General features: G+C 43.1%; 1 protein-coding gene across 1 annotated transcript in view; it reads left to right on the plus strand.

The window, feature by feature from the left end:
- The window catches only part of RBM47 (RNA binding motif protein 47), a 35,228-nt gene that overhangs the window by 7,461 nt on the left and 9,002 nt on the right, over window positions 1-18,765 (plus strand). Inside the window, exons 2-3 of the mRNA XM_028143702.2 lie at window positions 15,920-17,091; window positions 17,991-18,197. Of these exons, the coding sequence (XP_027999503.2) occupies window positions 15,951-17,091; window positions 17,991-18,197 (1,348 nt within the window). The 5' untranslated portion in view covers window positions 15,920-15,950. The remainder of the gene's footprint in view (window positions 1-15,919; window positions 17,092-17,990; window positions 18,198-18,765) is intronic.

Genomic DNA, 18,765 nt, shown 5'->3' on the forward strand with positions numbered 1-18,765 from the left:
ATACTAAACGAGAATTTAAGATGAGAAAGAGAAAGGAAAAAAAAAAAAAAGGTGGAGGAGACGAATGAGGAGGAAGGACGACAAGCAGTAATGCTTTTTTGCCCACTGAAAGGTGGGGTCTTCCCGTCTTTCCCCTCTGCACACGAGGTTGCTTCCCTGGTGGCACGCTCCCATCGAAAGCGGAACCACAGATAAATGAGTGACTATTGGATCGAGAACCTTGGATTTCATAGACAGACATTTGTGAACTTCGCTATTACGTTGTTAGTACCAGATTAATTTGTGATCTCCTTTCCACCTCATCAGGACCCACCACTGCTGGCAGAGAACTAACTGCCCAGGAGGAGAGAAATACCAGGGACAAAAGGATCCCCTCCCAACGCCAGTGAGTGTGCACAGCTCGAGCGCTATAGCACCCAGCTTCCAGAAATGCCTGCACGTAAAATGGCGTTTGGAAGATGCCTTTGGTCGCTGTGCCTCTTTCCTGTGGCCTGAAACCGCTACCAAACCCCGAGACAGGGCAGCAGAAGCTAAGCATATGGACTAAGGCCAGGGTCCTGGTGTTCTGCAGCTGCCTGGCCGGTGCCTGCTTTGCCAAGGAGGCTCCGGGGGGGTTCACATCTGCATCCAATGTAGTCCCCTCGGTGGTTGGCGTGGCTTTCCCCAGACACTGCTGGGGTCCGAGCTCAGTGTTAGGAACGCCAGCTCCCATACAGAGCTGGCCTATCCGTTCTTTAATGGGCCCCTTTTGGTCATACAGACACACTGCTGGGCAAGACTTAGAATGACGATGTGTACACAGTTCTGGATGCAGGTGAACCGCACAAGTTAAATAAAATTAGATACATGAAAAAAAATTTTTTTTCAAAGCAATTTACTGGTAGTTAAAATGATGACAACATTATTTTTGTAATTGGGTCCTACCATGTTTTTTATAAAAGACATTGCTCATTCATTGGTTCTTTCATTCCTTCCTTCCATTACTGAAACATTCTTTCCTTCAGTGCTAGCCACAGGGGATACCAAAATGAGGGTCCCTGCCTTTGAAAAGCTTCGTGCTTTCATTTTCTGATACAGTTTAAACCATGCAGAAGTGGAAATAGCCTCAAATATCTAAAATCACTTCATAATAGAAGATGAGTTTTACCTTTTCTGTTATTAAGGTACCTCTCTCAGATGGCCCCACTTCTAAGAGAGTCCTTTTCAGAAAAGACTGAAAAACAAAGATCATTGAGAAAACGTGCCAAAATATTCACAAATACCTGTCACAAGTTTCTTCTCAGACCAATGAATTTATAGTCTTCCATTCTTTTCCATGTTTTTACATTAAAGAATTAAGTTATTGGGTATTAGCCATCCTTTTGCTAGAAGGACCTACCAGTTTGTTTCTCATTAAAGTCCAAATAGCACCAGGGAACAAAGCTGGAAAGCTAGGTAAAGGGAGAACAATACTTAGACATTTAATGAATAATAAGCAAATGTACTTCCTGGATTCTTTTCAAGTTGCATCTTAATGCATATTGTCTTTGTCTCCCACTGGAGAGTAAGTTTCCTTTCACATTTTTTCTCATAAAGAGCCTATTATAGTCATATAGTCATATAGAAATATTATTGGGCTATTTGAAAATATTTTTAACTTCAAAAATACCCCACTATCAACTTAAACAGTCATAGAAGAAAGTAACCCATGAGTTATTCAATGTTGAGAGTATTCCTGACCAAATGCTCTTTCACTGTAACTACTGCCCTGAGGTGTACTTGTCAATGAAATACAAGGAAATCACATTAAATAGGATCTGTTTTTTCTATGGTAGCAGATATTGTTGTACAGTCACAACTGAAATGACTAATGTTAACCAATGCAAATCTGAAGGTCACACCTAGAACTGTAGCCAATATTTGACTGTGTCACTCTATTTCAGAGCCTTTGTTTGAGGGCAGGCAATTTGTCATTTTTCTTACAAAGAGACCTGTGATATTCTTGTATACTACTATTTGACACTGCCAGAAGGTAATAAAAGAACATATCCTGTAGAGTATGTACTCATGTATAACATGGCATAGTAATAATAGATATACTAATACTATATTACTACTTGCAAACTACCAATACAGTTTGCAATTGGGAAGAAGAGCATTTACACATCATAGAGACTGAAAACTTATCTTGGGGAAAGTTCGCTTTCCAAATCTGTTTTGGCATAAATTCAAGAAATCAAACAAATGAAAAATACCCTTTACATACAAAATTTTAGAATTTTTAAGAACCTACTTATAGGCGGATCTCTACTCTATATGGACTGTCAGAGTTTTGTTTTGTTTTGAATATAAGCAGACTCTACTGTCAAATATAAGTTAAACTAGAGACTATCACCCCAAAGATGAAGCTTCTTTATTAAATTATAATCCCAACTTTACTATTATCTAGTTGTGATTTCAGCTAAGCACACGATGATCACCTTTGTTCTCAGTTTCTCCATCAAGAAAATGGGACTGATACTTTTGCATAGTATTGTGGGTATATATAGATATACAGGCAAAGTATATACTGGAAAGATAGATAAATAAACAGAGATAGATAGATAGATAACTTGAATCATTCTAAGTGACATGCAAGATTTCCTATGTAAAGAAATCCCTTTGCAAATTAAAGAGTATTTTTATAATAAAAAGAATCACACATGAAACTGCCAGTTCATATATTCAAATGCTGGCACATAAAGTTTTTCTGAGAATATTATGCCCAGGTTTCTTTCTTAAACCTCTATTGGTAATTTTAATATCTTACAGTTAATAAACAGTATTTAGGACCTGCTATATTCAATGGGTAGGAAATAAACATCGTGTGGGTATAACAAGTAGTATTTATATAATACAGAATTGGACAAATATCAAAAGGACATGGTATTTGCTTTTTGTAGAAGCATTGGTTAAAGAATGCTTCATTATTATCACGCATTGCACATGTGCAGTGTCTTAAAGCAATTTTCCATATAAATATAGAAGGTGCTATCTATATAAGTTCCCTTCCAGTACATCCACAACTTTTTGGAAGAAAATTCTGTAACTCTTGGAATTATATTGTCAGGCAGAAAATTTGTGGTTCTAAGCTGTGACTATATAGTTCTCTACAGAGAGCAGATCCTTGAAAAACATCTACTATTTTGACCGAGATGATGGTGTTGGTGATGATGATAAAGAGATTTGAGCATTTGCTGTAGCCAAGTACTTTTCTAAGTGTCTTATATATAATCCTCACATGGTGAGGTATATTATCACCATTTTATAGATGGTGAAACTGAGGTTCGGGGAGATTAAGTGACTTGTGTGATGGCACTTGTTTCTCAAGCAGGAAAGCCAGTATATGAAGGCAGGCGGTCTGGCTCCAGAACGTGGGTGTGCAACCATCGTCCCCACTGCCTCATCATAGTCCCAAGTCTCACTTAAACATTTGAATTATGTGGGTTCTAATCCTTAAACATTTCCATTTAAGAATTTAATGCAATAAATTTTTACATCTAAAAAACATTAAATTGAGCATATTAACTACATTATAAAGGGCCAAAAATAGGTTATGGAAGAGTTTGCAGAACTCTCTGAAAGCTTAGAAGAGGGGTGGGGCGGTGCAGTGAGGCATGTGGTAGAAAGGAAAGGTTTCCCAACAACTTTACTGTGGATCTGTGCTTGGGTTTCCTTCAACTATATCCACCAGTGTCCATTTCTCAAGGATCTTTAAAACGGGGCATGGATATCTAACATTTATCAAACACTTACTAATGCACTAAGTCCTCACTTAACGTTGTCCATAGATTCTGCAATTTTAAGGAAAACAATGTATAACAAAATCAATTTTACCATAGATTAATTGATAAAAGCAAGAATTAAGTTCCTGCCTGTCTCATCAACATTGTAACAAAACGACATTGAGCAAAACGATGTTATTCAAGGACCTGCTAGACTTGGTTTTTCTAAGCTCTTGGCATATATTATCTCACTTATTTCTCACAGTGACGCCTTGTTAATAATCACAGTGATTATTAGTACCACCATTCTCATTTTACGGATGAGGATGATGAGGAACTAAAACTTTAAATAAGTTACCAACATCATACAGCTACACAGGTGAAGAGCTGGGGCTTCAGCTGAAGAAATCTGACCCGAGAGCATGGGTCTTTTGCTGTAAAAGGCCAGGCAGTAAATATTTCAGGTTTTACAGGTCTCATTGTCTCCGTTGCAACGAGACAATTTATGTTTTTATTTTTATTTTTTTAGATGTAAAACTTTACTGAATTAAATTATTAAATGGACACGTTCAAGGATTAGAATCCACATAATTCAAATGTTTAAGTGAGACTTGGGACTGTGATGAGGCAGTGGGGACGATGGTTGCACACCCACGTTGCAACTCAACTCTGCTATTGTAACAAGAAAGCAGCCACTAACAAGTGTAAACACAGGGGCATGTCTGTGCTCCAATAAAACTTTATAAGAACAGCCAGAGGGTCAAACTTGGCCCACTGGTGGTAATTTGCTGATCCCCCACTCTAGAGTCCACATATTAAACTTGAATTCAGAGGGATGTCATAAAAATCAGATAACTATCCTGTCCTCACGGTGTTTTATACATATAATAAGTGCTCAAAAATGGTAGCTGTTTAACTCAAGAGTTTTTAAACTGGACACTAAGGAAACTCTTTGAGAGATTATTTCTAGTCTATCTCCTTCCCACCAAGGAGAACTGTGTTTAACTCATCTACACTCTTAGCGCCATTCTCTTCTTAGCACATGAGTGAAGTACAGTCTGGACCTGCCGTGGGACAGTGTCCTCCTCTGTGCTGAACGACTGCAGTCAGCAGACCGGCTCCTATAGATGCTCAATTAAATGGATTTTGATTTTCATGATTTAGTTCATTCATTAAGGCATCATTGCTTATGTATTCTGTTTGCAATAATGTGACATGACATAATGCGTGCTGAAGTGCAGGAGGGTACAGAGAGCTCCACGCTTGCAGACTTTCCTTCTGTAAACATAATAAAACTAGGCACGTACAGATGTTCAGTCCTTGTCCAGCTATTACAGCTGGGTCACTCCTTGGGTTCTGTTTTGACCCATGGTCCACTGTTGCTTTGGCACTCAATAAAATGTTTGTTGAAAGAACAGATGTGACCTCCTCGGGTTGAATAACCTTATTTGTCTGCCCATCTTAGCTCATGGTGGTTCCCTCTGCACTCTCTCCCTCTCCCTCTTTCTTCATCCACTCTTGGAAGACTAGGACTGTGCAGTGGTCACCGCTGTATCCCCAAGTCCTTACTACAGCCTGCCATACAGCAACTGTTCAGTCAGTGTTTGAATGAGTGAATGAATGAACGCATACACAAATATTATCTATCTATCCTATCAGACCATTAAGGGCTAGGGAGGTTGGCTTTAGTACCAGTGAGTTGAGTATGTTCCAGGTGCACATTTTTAGTGACTATTCCTAGTATATCTAAAACAAAAACAAACAAACAAAAAACCTCTGAACCTTCAATGCGGCTTTCTACAATATTGAAGAAACCAGCAACGGCATTTGAGAGAAGTCCAAGACTTTAAAACCAGATTGTCGGCAGTTTTCATGTGTCCACGAAGCAAAGGGGTCTGAACTTAGAGGAGGCACTTCTGCCGCGTGGCCGATCCTCAGCCCGATTTCAAAAGTGTGTGACCCAGGCCTCGCAGTTTGTCTGTGATGACAAATCAATTCGACGTCGGAATCTGTCTGATCGGGCTTGATGGTGGCAGTTGTTTGGTTTGAAAAATTAAATTGGTAGGTTTTCAGCCAAATTAAATGAGTAGTTTGGCATCATAGAGACACTGCCTTGGACTTTTGAAAAGTGTTGCACATTTCTCAGTCGTGACAGTAAGAGACAGATTGAGCCCATGCTGGGGGTGGAGAGTATATGAAATAATAACTTCTCCGACTATTTAATTTAGTACCTGCCATGTGCAAGTATATAATCTGCTTATAGCTCCAGGACTTGATCGGATATTCTCAACAGTGAGCAATTTTTGGTTGTCAGAATGGGGGACAGATGGTCCTGGCATCTAGGGTAGAAGGCTGGGACGCTACAGTGCACAGGACTCTTCCCCCAAAGCATAGAGTTATCACCTGAAATGTTCCTAGGGGATGAGGTTGAGAGACCCTGGAGTACATGATACCTAAGACCCATTTGCAGCTTAAACTTTGGGATTTGATTAAATTAGATATATACGTGAAATAATTTTATGAATTGCAAAACACAGTAAACATTTAAGCTGCTTTTTCTCTTCCTTCTCCTTTCTGATATCTCCTTTCTGGTCAGCATTTCTGTTCCTTGGCAGATTCTCAAAGGTTTAGGTCAAAGGAGCCAAAATAAGGGGTGAAACTAGAAATCTCTCCTCCTGCTCGTTCAGAGTTTGGGAAAACGTTAATCCAGGAGGCAGATGTGCGCCGAATTGACGGGTTTCATTTTTTTCAGCATTACCCCATCAACCTGTTGAGAAAAAGTGTGTGTAATGCTTATTTAAAGGGAACAAGATAACAGATTCTCAACGGGTATTGGTGTGCTGCCAAACGCCCGTGGACAACCCCCGCCTCCCCTTTGGGGCGGGTGACTTTATCCCTGGGAACCCACAGCGAAAGGCCTCGTGTTCAGGGATGTGCTGATAGAAATGCCTGGGAAAAGTGAGCCCCTTGGCTCTGCATCTGCTTATCAGACACAATCGTTCATTGAAGGGTGTGCTTTGCCATCACGAAATCCATACAGGCATCGACACAGTCTAAAGCCCAGTAGGAATGAACTCTTCCCACATTAGCCAGGCGTGGACAGAGGTATGGCCCAGAATGTCATTCTTCCACCACCTCGGTATCCTCTCAGGATTTCACCCAAAGAGGAGAGTCGTGGAAGGGTTTTTATGTGTCCCGAGGGTCATGCCCTCAAATAGAAGGACGTTGCTGGCTGAGATAGAAAAAGAAAAGAGCCTGAACCACAGTCTTCAGCTTAGTGCTCGGGCCTTCAGGTGAATTCCTAGTATCCTGCCTCCTTCTTCAGCAGAACTTTTTACACTTTACCTCCGGGGTATGTCCCACTGCCGGAGGCCTGCCCGCTGGGGAGTGCCCTCTCTGCTGTTTACTCTAGTGGGTGGTGGCACCTTGGCGCAGGCAGTTAAGATAACCGCTCAGGGTGAGGCCGAATCTTGGAAACTTTTTGCAATCCCCCCCCCCCCCGCCCCCGGTTTGTGGCATTAAATGCCCTTTACTCCTGAAACTGGTCATCTCAAATGGGTGCTGTCCCTAGAGCCATCTCAGAGATGTGAGGATGGAACTGAGGTAATTCACCTTGTGTGACACGGATAGTAAGTGGCACCGTCGTGATTTGAACTTACATTTCTTTGACGCCAGAGTCTTCGCTCTTAACCAGTGTGGTATGTATTCTATTCTGTACACACGGTGTGTGTCAGGTCATGCCTAAGAAGTGACTATTAGGAAAGACAAAATATTATGGCTTGAGTAAAGGGCATGAAAATAGAAATCTAATCGCAAACAGGGATAGAATTACCTCTTGGATAAATACATTTTAAAACCTTCCATTGAATTAAAATCCAGCTAGTGCTGGAAGACCCTGCTCCCCACCGAATATAAATCTTCAAATTGCAATGTGTCTGCTGGTCAGCAAATAACCCTCCCCAAAATTCCAAATTGCAAAATTAACCCCAAACACACACACACACACACACACACACACACACACACCCCTAGAGAAGCGAACCAAAGTTAACTGGCAGTTGGGATAATTCTACAGTAAACACATGAATGTTCTGGATCCTAGGTAATGATGGGTTGACAAACATCAGACATGTTTCGCAATACAGTGGTATCCCTTGCTCCTAAAGCATCCCAGTTCAAACTTAAAATCCTACTGAAAGGTATTCTGAACCAGTACTAAGAAAGGAATTCGAACCCCTGATGATTTTTGCTTTAAGTCTGAGTTAATCCTGAAATTTTATTTTACCCTGGCAAGCTCCAACAAGGACAACAAAAATTCTAGCTAAATAGTTCAGAATAATGAGAGCTTGGTTTGAAAGGATAGGTTTCTCTGTTTGTTTTATTTGCCAAACCGTGCGTAAGTGATTGGTTTCAAATATATTGCCATGTTTGTTTAATGCTAGCAGTCTTCAGTGAACACTAATGCAGTGTTAGTGTGTGTGTGTGTGTGTGTGTGTGTGTGTGTGTGTGTGTGTGAATGGCTGTGGCTTGGGAGGGTCCTGCCTCAGGGGATTTGGCATCCCCGTGCATGACTGATTGGACCTTTTGCATCCAATTCAGCAAGTCCCTTCAGGTTCATTCTGGAAGAGCCTTCGCACAGTGCTCTGGCCAAGGGTTAGATGAGAAACAGGCTTACACCTGGATGCCTGAGCCCCACCACCAGCGGAGACTCACACTGCCAGGCAGCTCCCTGCTATGAGTGGAATCTGGGGGACTCTGGTACACCGGTCTCTACCAGAACTTACAGGCTGGACTTCTCACACTGGTTTAAAGCTGACTAAAATAACCTCTCGCCTGTTTCCTCGTAAATAGAAGCATCCGACAGAGGGGCAAGATTCCTACAAGTTCAAATAGCTTTCTTTTTTTTTTTAGTTCGAATTTCTCGTGCTAAGATTTCTTGAGCACATAGTGCAAGGCTTACACTGGGAGCTTTACATGGATCATTCCATGAAGGGTGCCTGAGGGGCCGCTGGAACAGACTATCAGGGTTTCAAGACCAGCTCTGATGCCCCTGGCCCGAAAATCTACTTAATCTCTCTGTGCCTCGGCTTCTTTATAAAGTAGAGATCCTAATGTCCCATATGGACATTGTGAGGAGTGAAGTGAATTTAATACATATAAAGAGCTTAGCACACCACCTGGTACATAATAGACATTAAGTAAACATTAGCTATTTTTGTCACCATTTTAAAGATGAGAACATTGAGGCTTGAAGTAGTTAAATGGCTTTTCCCCAAGTTCACCACTAGTAAGCAGAGGAGCCAAGATTTGGAACTAGGTCTCTCTGGAGACTGTATTCAGCCAAAATCAGACTGTCCAGTCCATTAAAAACTGTCCTATCCTGAATGGGATGAAACTGGGTAATTCTGTGCCATTTATCCAGATTTTTAAAATTATTATTCACATACAAATTTCATCTCATGAAGTCGGCTGCTTACCCATTGTGTCCACACCTCCATCCCCAGGAGAGTACTATCATTCCAGAGGCAGTATTTCTCACTGTTCCTTAGTCACACACACATTTACGCTAAGGAGGGTTTTTAAAGCGTAATTCTGACGGTGGCTGGATTTTAACTTGAGGAGCGATCGCCTGTGAGAAACAACTTGTTCAGATACTGAGGCCCAGCTCTTCTGTAGCAGCCTCTGGACACTGAGCACGGGTACGAAACGCCTTCATTCTTAACTCTTTTGTATTTGAAGCATCATTCTTTAGTGCCTTTAACTCTGAGGAAAACTCCATGAGGACAAGATGTACCAGTGCGTGACACATAGTAGGTGTGCAATAAATAAATATTTGTTGCTTTGAATGCATACGTGGACACAAACCCTTCTATTCGTGTCTCTTCTGAAATCTTAAGGAATGGTTGTTGACCCGTGTGTTAGGAGCTGTCCTTCCTTCCAGGCAGTTCAATGGAACACAGCTTAGAATGAGGGGGGAAAGGCAGGCCAGGAAGACTGTCTTTAAAATACGTTAGAATTGTAAAACTGGCCCTGAAATGAAGTCATTGCTCAGCCTAGGAAACAGAGGGGAAAGTGGCTGTAATTCTTAACAATAGGAATGTACGTTCTTTATCCTCAGTGATGTTCTCTGCACATCTCCTGGAGTAGAGGTTGGCAAACTTTTCTGTACGTGGCCAGGGAGTAAATATTTAGGCTTTGCAGGCCATGGAGTCTCTGAACTATTCAACTCTGCCATTGTGGTACAAAAGCATCTATAGATGATACTTTAAAAAAGGGGGGGGAGGGCGGGGGGGTATGTCTGTGTTCCCCAACAAAAACGAAGGGCAGGCCAAGGCCATAGTTGACCAAGGCCTGGTCTGAGGCATGTCTAATTGAGGTAAGTTACACATTCTGTTACATCTCTCAGAGAAAAGTCATGTTAGCTGTATAGTTCCCCCTTTTAAGGCATTGAATAAATTATTCTTTATATATCTAAGCCTTTGGGCTCAAATTCATTGCACAGCATACCGTATAATTTTTCAACTATGTTATATTAGCTATGAAGATAGGAGAATAGGGTTTATAAACCATAAAATTTTTCTTGAATGTGTTAAACTGACTCAATGTATCTTTTTTTATGGCTTCCAATGAAATTCTAATTTTAGGGAATCTTATTTTTGACCATTTTGCATCACTTTTTTTGTTGTTTTGTTTTTAGAAATTGTGGTAAAATATACATATAACAAAATGAACCATTTTAACCTTTTTTTAAAAGATTTTTAAAATTGATTTTTAGAGAGAGAGGAAGGAAGAGGGAGAGGAAGAAGGAGAGGGGAGAAAGAGAGAGAGAGAGTGAGAGAAACATCAATGTGAGAGCAAGACATCTATTGGCTTCCTTCTGCATGCCTCCTACTGGGGAGTGAGTCCACAACTCAGGCATGTGCCCTCACTGGTAATCGAACCGGCAACCTTTGGTGCATGGGATGGTACCCAACCAACTGAGCGACACCAGCCAGGTCACCTTTTTAACTATTTTTTTAAGTGTATAGTTCACATTGTTGTTCCCATCATCCCTAACAAAGTCAGAGAACACCAATTCTCCATTCTCCCTTTCCCCAGCTCCTGGCACCCACCATTCTACGTTCTATCTCTATGAATTTGACTATTCTAGGTACTTCATATAAGTGGAATGATACAGTATGTACTTTTGTGTCTGGCTTATTTTCACTTACATAATGTCTTCATGGTTCATCCATGTTGTAGCATGTGTCAGAATTTCCTTTCTTTTTAAAGCTTAATAATACCCCATTGTGTATACATTGAGTGGCCAGATTATTATGATCTCTGAGTGCATAATAATCTGGCCACTCAGTGTGTGTGTGTGTGTGTGTGTGTGTGTGTGTGTGTGTGTGTGTGTGTATTAGAGGCCCGGCGCATGAATTCATGCATGGGTGGGGTCCGGCCAGCCTGGCCAGGGGGAGGGGACATGGGCGGTTGGCTTGCCTGCCTGCTGGTCGAACTCCTGGTCGAGGGGACAATTTGCATATTAGCCTTTTATTATATAGGATATACACTGAGTAGCCAGATTATTATGCATTCAGAGATCATAATAATCTGGCCACTCACTGATTATGCCACATTTTGTTTATCCATTCAAGTGGCCATGGACATTTGTTTTTTCCCACCTTTTGACTATTGTGAATAATACTGTTGTGATCACTGGTATACAGATATCTGTTTGAGTTCCAGTTTCCAATTATTTTGGGTATATACCCAAAAGTGAAACTGGTAGATTATATGTTTAATTCTATGTTTAAGTTTTTGAGGAACCACCGTTTTACATTCATTGTTTTCTGAAGCTGCACCGTTTTACATTCATACCAGCAATGCTCAAGTGTTCCAATTTGTCCACATTCTTGGCAACATGTATTTTGTTTTAAATAATAGCCATGCTAATGGGCGTGAAATCGTATCTCACTGTGCTTCTCACTTGTTTTTATGTCAATGTTTGTAGTTAATGTAATAGTTTAGATACTACATTAATTAACGTCTGGTGCAAATGAGGTTTGTGTGTGTGCATTTATTCCTCTCCTAGCTCCCAAATGATGTGACATGGCTTTTAAGAACATGTAAACAATAAGATTAATAATATAAATAGCTAGCCGAAACCGGTTTGGCTCAGTGGATAGAGCGTCGGCCTGTGGACTGAAAGGTCCCAGGTTCGATTCCGGTCAAGGGCATGTACCTTGGTTGCGGGCACATCCCTAGTAGGGGGTGTGCAGGAGGCAGCTGATCGATGTTTCTCTCTCATTGATGTTTCTAACTCTCTATCCCTCTCTCTTCCTCTCTGTAAAAAATCAATAATATATATATATATATATATATATATATATATATATATATATATATAAATAATATAAATAGCTAAATTCCTGGCATTGGGAATATAGAAGGCTGAAAAAAACAACTATAGCCAAAATTAGATGAGCATGAGAGTGTGTTGTAATGTTCTATACAGTTATTAAAACTGAAGTGACAAATTCAGTCCTGGCCTTCCTAATGGCCAAAGAAAAAAAGGGAAAGAAGGCCAGTGACGTGATTCATTTATTCCAGATGATGTAAGTTCAGGAGGTCAGGGAAAGGCTTTTCTTGGCTCAAAGATGTAAGAAATAAGCTATAACTATTTTAAATAAAATGATTAGGTTACTGATACCAGCATATTTCAGACTGAAAACAAACAGAATTTGGGGTGAATTTAATGGGGTTAGAATTGAAAATAACTCCCATAGCCTGACCATTATAAGATCTTTTTTTTTTTTTTTTTTTTTTTTTTTGTAAATGGTAGTTTCAAGAACAATTAGGAAAACAAAAAGTCAACTCCACATAGCTCAGGAGAGTTATAGGGTCTATCTATTCCTTTGGACTTTAGTCAGTGTTTTAGTAATGCAACACATAAGATCTTGAATTGCCTCATACATGTTTATAATATATACTTAGAATTTCTTTTCCAGGGCAAAGATTATAAACACACATGTGTTTATACAAATAGTATTCTTAAGAATATGCCCTTTTCTTCCATTTGAAATGAGGAAAAGATCTTCATATTCAAATCTGATATTGAAATTTTTGTTTCAACTTGAAACTAGAGGAATTAACATCTCATTTTCAAATGAATACTAAAACAAAATCCTTCATGATAACTAGATATGTTGCCAAACCAGCTTTCAAGCACTTGAAGAGCAAAGAAAATTAAAAAGTAAGAATAGAAGCCTTATCAAACAGATGTTTTTAAAGAACCGGGAAAGTGTCCAAATTACTCTAAAATTAAGAGAATTGGTCTGAAGTTTTACCCAGAAGTTTGGATGAAAGATAATAATGACATTTCCTGAGCATTTGCAATGCTCTGAGCACAATTCAAAATGCTTTGTATATATTGTCACTCTTCTAAACTTAATATTAATACCATCATCAGTATCCCCAATTTATAGATGAGGAAACTGAGGCATGGAGCAGCTGTGTATGCTTGCCCCAGGTCATACAACTAGGAACTGCTAAAGCTGGGATTCACACACAAGCATGCAGTCAGTTCGGGAGGCCACCCTTCCCCCACTAAACTATACTGGATCTAGATGCTACAGCAAATAAACCAGGAAAGTATTGGTTTGGCCAACTGGCAAATAAACAGATCAGATCCCTCCCTCCCTTCCTTTCCTTCCTTCCTTCCTTCCTTCCTTCCTTCCTTCCTTCCTTCCTTCCTTCCTTTCCAGAAAGGAAGGGAGAGGAAGAGATAGAAACATTAATGATGAGAGGGAATCATTAATCAGCTGCCTCCTGCACACACCCATTGGGGATAGAGCCCGCAACTCAAGCATGTGCTCTGACAAGGAGTTGAACTGTGACCTCCTGGTTCATGGGTTGACGCTCAATCACTGAGCCATGCTGATTTCTGTTGTGTCATTATAATTTGTTTTGTTTTTTTTTCTTTAGATAAATTTAATTATCCTTCAAATTTCCCTTAATACTCTTGTTTAAGGGAATTAATTAGATAAATTTAATTATCCTCAAATTTCCCATAATTCCTTGTGGTAGATTTTTAAAAACAATTAATGATGCTCCAGGTCCTTATTAAACGATGAAACCTTAGCAGCCATTAATTTTTATGTTTTTACCAAGAGTTTTAAGACCATGGAGGAATGCTTATAAAATGCAGGATATAAATTTGCTAGAAGCCAAAACCCCCCCCACCCCAAAAAAACTATCTTAAAAAAAGATAAGTTTAATTTTAGCTATCATTGAGTAGCAAAATTAGGAATGATTTCTTATTTACTTTTCTCGATAGTCCATAAAATTGACTTGAATACTTTTATAGTCCAAGAAATGAAATAACTTCATTTTTCAAAAGGCCAATCAAAGTTTTTCATTTCAAAGGCACACTATGCAGCTCCTAGTGATAATCTTACTGTATAATTTAAAATCATTTCTACTGAGAAAAACAATAAAAAATAAAATCATGCCCTAGCCAGTTTGGCGCAGTGGATAGAGTATCAGCCCATGGACTGAAGGGTCTCAGGTTCAACTCCAGTCAAGGGCACATACCTCGGTTGCAAGCTCAATCTCAGGCCTGGTCCGGGCCCATGTAGAAGGCAAACAATCGATGTGTCTCTCTCACATCATTGTTTCTCTCTGTCTCTCTGCCCTTCCACTCTCTAAAAATCAATGGAAAAATATCCTCAGGTGAGGAATATATATAATTTCCACAGGCCCCTGAGCTGTATGAGTGCAGGTGGCACAGTTTAGACCTGTACTCTCATATATGATTCTAAATTAATTAATTCTATCTAATTCTAAATTAGTTAGAATTAAATATAATGGTAAGTTCAATCTATCAGTCATGCTAGCCCCATTTTAATTGCTCAGTAACCACAGGTGGCTAGTGGCAGCTTTTCCATCACCACAGAAAGTTGTATTCCATAGCACTGGTTTATTTTTTAAAAAATATATTTCTTTATTGATTTCAAAGAGGAAGGGAGAAGGAGAGAGAGATAGAAACATCAATGATGAGAGAGAATCATTGATCGGCTGCCTCCAGCACACCCCCTACTGGGGATCGAGCCCACAACCCAAGCATGTGCCCTCGGCTGGAATCGAACTCGGGACCCTTCAGTCTGCAGGCTGACGCTCTATCCACTGAACCAAGCCGGCCAGGGCACAGCACCAGTTTAGAAGAACGCAGATCTGAGGCCAGACAACTTGGCATCAAGTCCTGGTACTAGCTGGTACTTGCCATGTGAAATGGGCAATTTACTCAACCTCTCAGAGCTTACTTCCCCACAGACAAATTGGGACTAATGATAATATCACTTACCATGTAAGGCGATTAAGATCAAATAAGATAGTGCATGTGACACTGCTCTGAAAACTAGAGTGTGGCTTACCAGGTAGTTGCTGCTTCACAAGTCTCCCGGTTTGAGCTTAATGTCTCTGAGGACTGATTCTAAACCCAGGACTTTTGCTTGAATGGCACCATTAAAGTCACAGCTAGCCGCTCTTTTACCACAGCTCCTCAGCCACGTCCTTGGCAATGTGACTGGTCCAGTTCTTCCTTGTGAAAAGCGTCAGCGCACAGCTCTGCATCTGTCTCGTATAGCACCTCAAAGTTTTTCTTAACAGTGTACATACATTGCTCTATTTCCATTCCCAAATGAAAAAGACTTATTTTAAAATGCAAAGAAAGAGGCTTTGTCTGCCCAAGAAATAAATGTGGGTGAAGTGCTGTCCCTGAAGGGAAATCGATCTGAGTTGACAGTGCAGGAATTAAGCAAAAGATGCTGCCATTTGCTGCAAGAACGTAAGGTTTTTTTCCCTGACAATGACAGCAGGGTCTCACTTCTAAAGCTGATAAAGCGGAAGTACTTGCTCATTCATTCTGAATGTTTTCCCGAGTCACTTCTGTTTTTTTCGTGCAATGCCACTTGACTAATTAGACTATTTGCTGTGTTTCCAGAGCGGGTCTCCACGTTATTTCTCATATAACCACCCAATGGTTAAGCATGAGCCTTGTATGTCTTCAAAAAAAAGGAGGGGAGGGGGAGATGGTGGGGGGCGAGAGGGGGGGAGAAGAGGAGGAGTCAGGTTCTGGCTGCCCTCCGTGCAGATGCCACGCTCACCCCCCCCCCCCCTCCCTCTGCCTCCCCCAGGTTTCCAGCAGCCGTGGATGCCTCTGACATTATGACTGCAGAAGACTCCACCGCAGCCATGAGCAGCGACTCGGCCCCCGCGTCCTCGGCCCGGGTGCCCGAGGGCGTGGCGGGCGCGCCCAACGAGGCGGCGCTGCTGGCGCTGCTGGAGCGCACGGGCTACACGATGGTGCAGGAGAACGGGCAGCGCAAGTACGGCGGCCCGCCGCCCGGCTGGGAGGGCGCGCACCCGCAGCGCGGCTGCGAGGTCTTCGTGGGCAAGATCCCGCGCGACGTGTACGAGGACGAGCTGGTGCCGGTGTTCGAGGCGGTGGGCCGCATCTACGAGCTGCGCCTCATGATGGACTTCGACGGCAAGAACCGCGGCTACGCCTTCGTCATGTACTGCCACAAGGCCGAGGCCAAGCGCGCCGTGCGCGAGCTCAACAACTACGAGATCCGCCCGGGCCGCCTGCTCGGCGTGTGCTGCAGCGTGGACAACTGCCGCCTCTTCATCGGCGGCATCCCCAAGATGAAGAAGCGCGAGGAGATCCTGGAGGAGATCTCCAAGGTCACCGAGGGCGTGCTGGACGTGATCGTCTACGCCAGCGCCGCCGACAAGATGAAGAACCGCGGCTTCGCCTTCGTGGAGTACGAGAGCCACCGCGCGGCGGCCATGGCGCGCCGCAAGCTCATGCCGGGCCGCATCCAGCTCTGGGGCCACCAGATCGCCGTGGACTGGGCCGAGCCCGAGATCGACGTGGACGAGGACGTGATGGAGACGGTGAAGATCCTCTACGTGCGGAACCTCATGATCGAGACCACGGAGGACACCATCAAGAGGGTCTTCGGCCAGTTCAACCCGGGCTGCGTGGAGCGCGTCAAGAAGATCCGCGACTACGCCTTCGTGCACTTCGCCAGCCGCGAGGACGCCGTGCACGCCATGACCCAGCTCAATGGCACCGAGCTGGAGGGCTCGTGCCTCGAGGTGACGCTGGCCAAGCCGGTGGACAAGGAGCAGTACTCCCGCTACCAGAAGGCGGCCAAGGGCGGCGGCGGCGGCGGCGGTGCGGCCGAGGCGGCGGCCGTGCAGCAGCCCAGCTACGTGTACTCGTGCGACCCCTACACGCTGGCCTACTATGGCTACCCCTACAACGCGCTCATCGGGCCCAACAGGGAATACTTCGTGAAAGGTTAGTGGGGACTGTTCTCCTGGGTAGGCCTCCCCCCACCCCCCGAGAGCCCTGTCTGCTAGGCGGTGTTGTGGCTGCAACTGAGCTGGTGGATGCTGACCCCCTACCCACCCTCACTTGGATGTCATTCTGGGTTCTGTTCTTTGCTGGCACCTAAGGAATTCACCTCTATAGCACTGAGAGGCATGCAGAAGGATCCTGTGTATGGAGTGAGCAGTAAAATCGGGGTGGTGGTGGGGGGGCATGCAAGCTCTGGCTTGCTGCCTGTCTGGGATCTACCCAGTGGGGGTCTGTTCTCCAGGTACTCAGGTTAAAGCCTGCTTGTGAAATCCGATCTTTAGAATGTTGGGGGGTAGAGGGCACAACGTTGTTGGTTTGCTCTTTTGTTTGTTTGTTTTTCGACCATTTGACGGGGTACAGTAAAACCAAGCATTACACCGGGAAACAGAATACCGGGAAACAGAATACCAAGATTCCGGGTCCTGCCCTGGGACTGACTATAGCTCTGTGAATTCCGTCCGTCCCTCCCACCTCCCTCGGCCGGTTTTCTCACGCATAGAATGAGGAAGATGAACCAGCAGTTCTCTTCCAGTTCTCACTTTTTTTTTATTTTTTTTTTTACCATCTATGACATTTTTCTCTGTTGAAGTGACAGTGGCAGTCCTAGGAACTCGCCCTGCAAGTTCATCTCTTGCACCCGGCAGGCATCCTTAGGGGGGCAATCCAGGCTGCAGTGGAATGTTGGAAGCATCTTGACCAGCTCGTTGAACAGCGAACGGCGTAGCCCCCTTCCGCTTAGACCCGGGGCAGACATCTGAGCGCCAGGCACCTTGAGTTTAGGCCTGCCTCCTGCGCTGTCACTGTTGGTTGCTCATCATTTTTTGTGTTGTTATTATAAGCAGGCAGCATAAGAGGCCGGGGTCGAGGTGCAGCTGGCAACAGAGGCCCCGGGCCCAGGGGTTCCTACCTCGGGGGATATTCCGCTGGCCGTGGCATATATAGCCGATATCATGAAGGGAAAGGAAAGCAGCAAGAAAAAGGATTTGAACTTGTACCGAATCTGGAAATCTCTACTGTCAACCCAGTTGCCATTAAACCTGGTGCAGGTCAGTATACATGAGAGCGAGAATGCATCCATTCCGCCTAAATCCCAACCCTCTCTTTGCAGCGACCCCAGGCCTGCCTCGGGTTCATGCACATGGGTTTCTCCTCTTGTAGGCAGCCAGAGATGAGGCAAAGAATGTGGCCTCCTGACTGTTCTTAACCTGGAATTTAAGAGGCCTGTCTAGCTTGGACCATGGTCAAGTCCAGCTTCCCAACAGTGGGTTTTACAAATGTGTGTCACCCGTTGTTAGGCTTTTCCTCGATCTATGACTGAGTCGGCAGAGTTGTGGGGGCTGGAGGCGGGTAATGGAAGAATATGAGGCTGTTCTATATCTTCTATCCGCTAAAAACTGTCTTTTCCTTTACTAAATCCGATTTCAACTCCAGCCATCAGAAGCCAGAGGGTGCAGCTGGCTTATTGCCATTCTGAGAGTTGTAGAAAATTCCCCTTCTGGAGCCACTAGCACTGCTTGTCCCTTTTCCTGGACTTAACCAACCTGGACGTCCCGGAACAAGAGAACAAGGCAGTTGCTAATTGGATTCCAGTTCCCTGCACTCATTTCCTCCTCT

This window comes from Eptesicus fuscus, chromosome 2 (assembly GCF_027574615.1).
Source record: "Eptesicus fuscus isolate TK198812 chromosome 2, DD_ASM_mEF_20220401, whole genome shotgun sequence".
Classification (NCBI taxonomy): domain Eukaryota; kingdom Metazoa; phylum Chordata; class Mammalia; order Chiroptera; family Vespertilionidae; genus Eptesicus; species Eptesicus fuscus.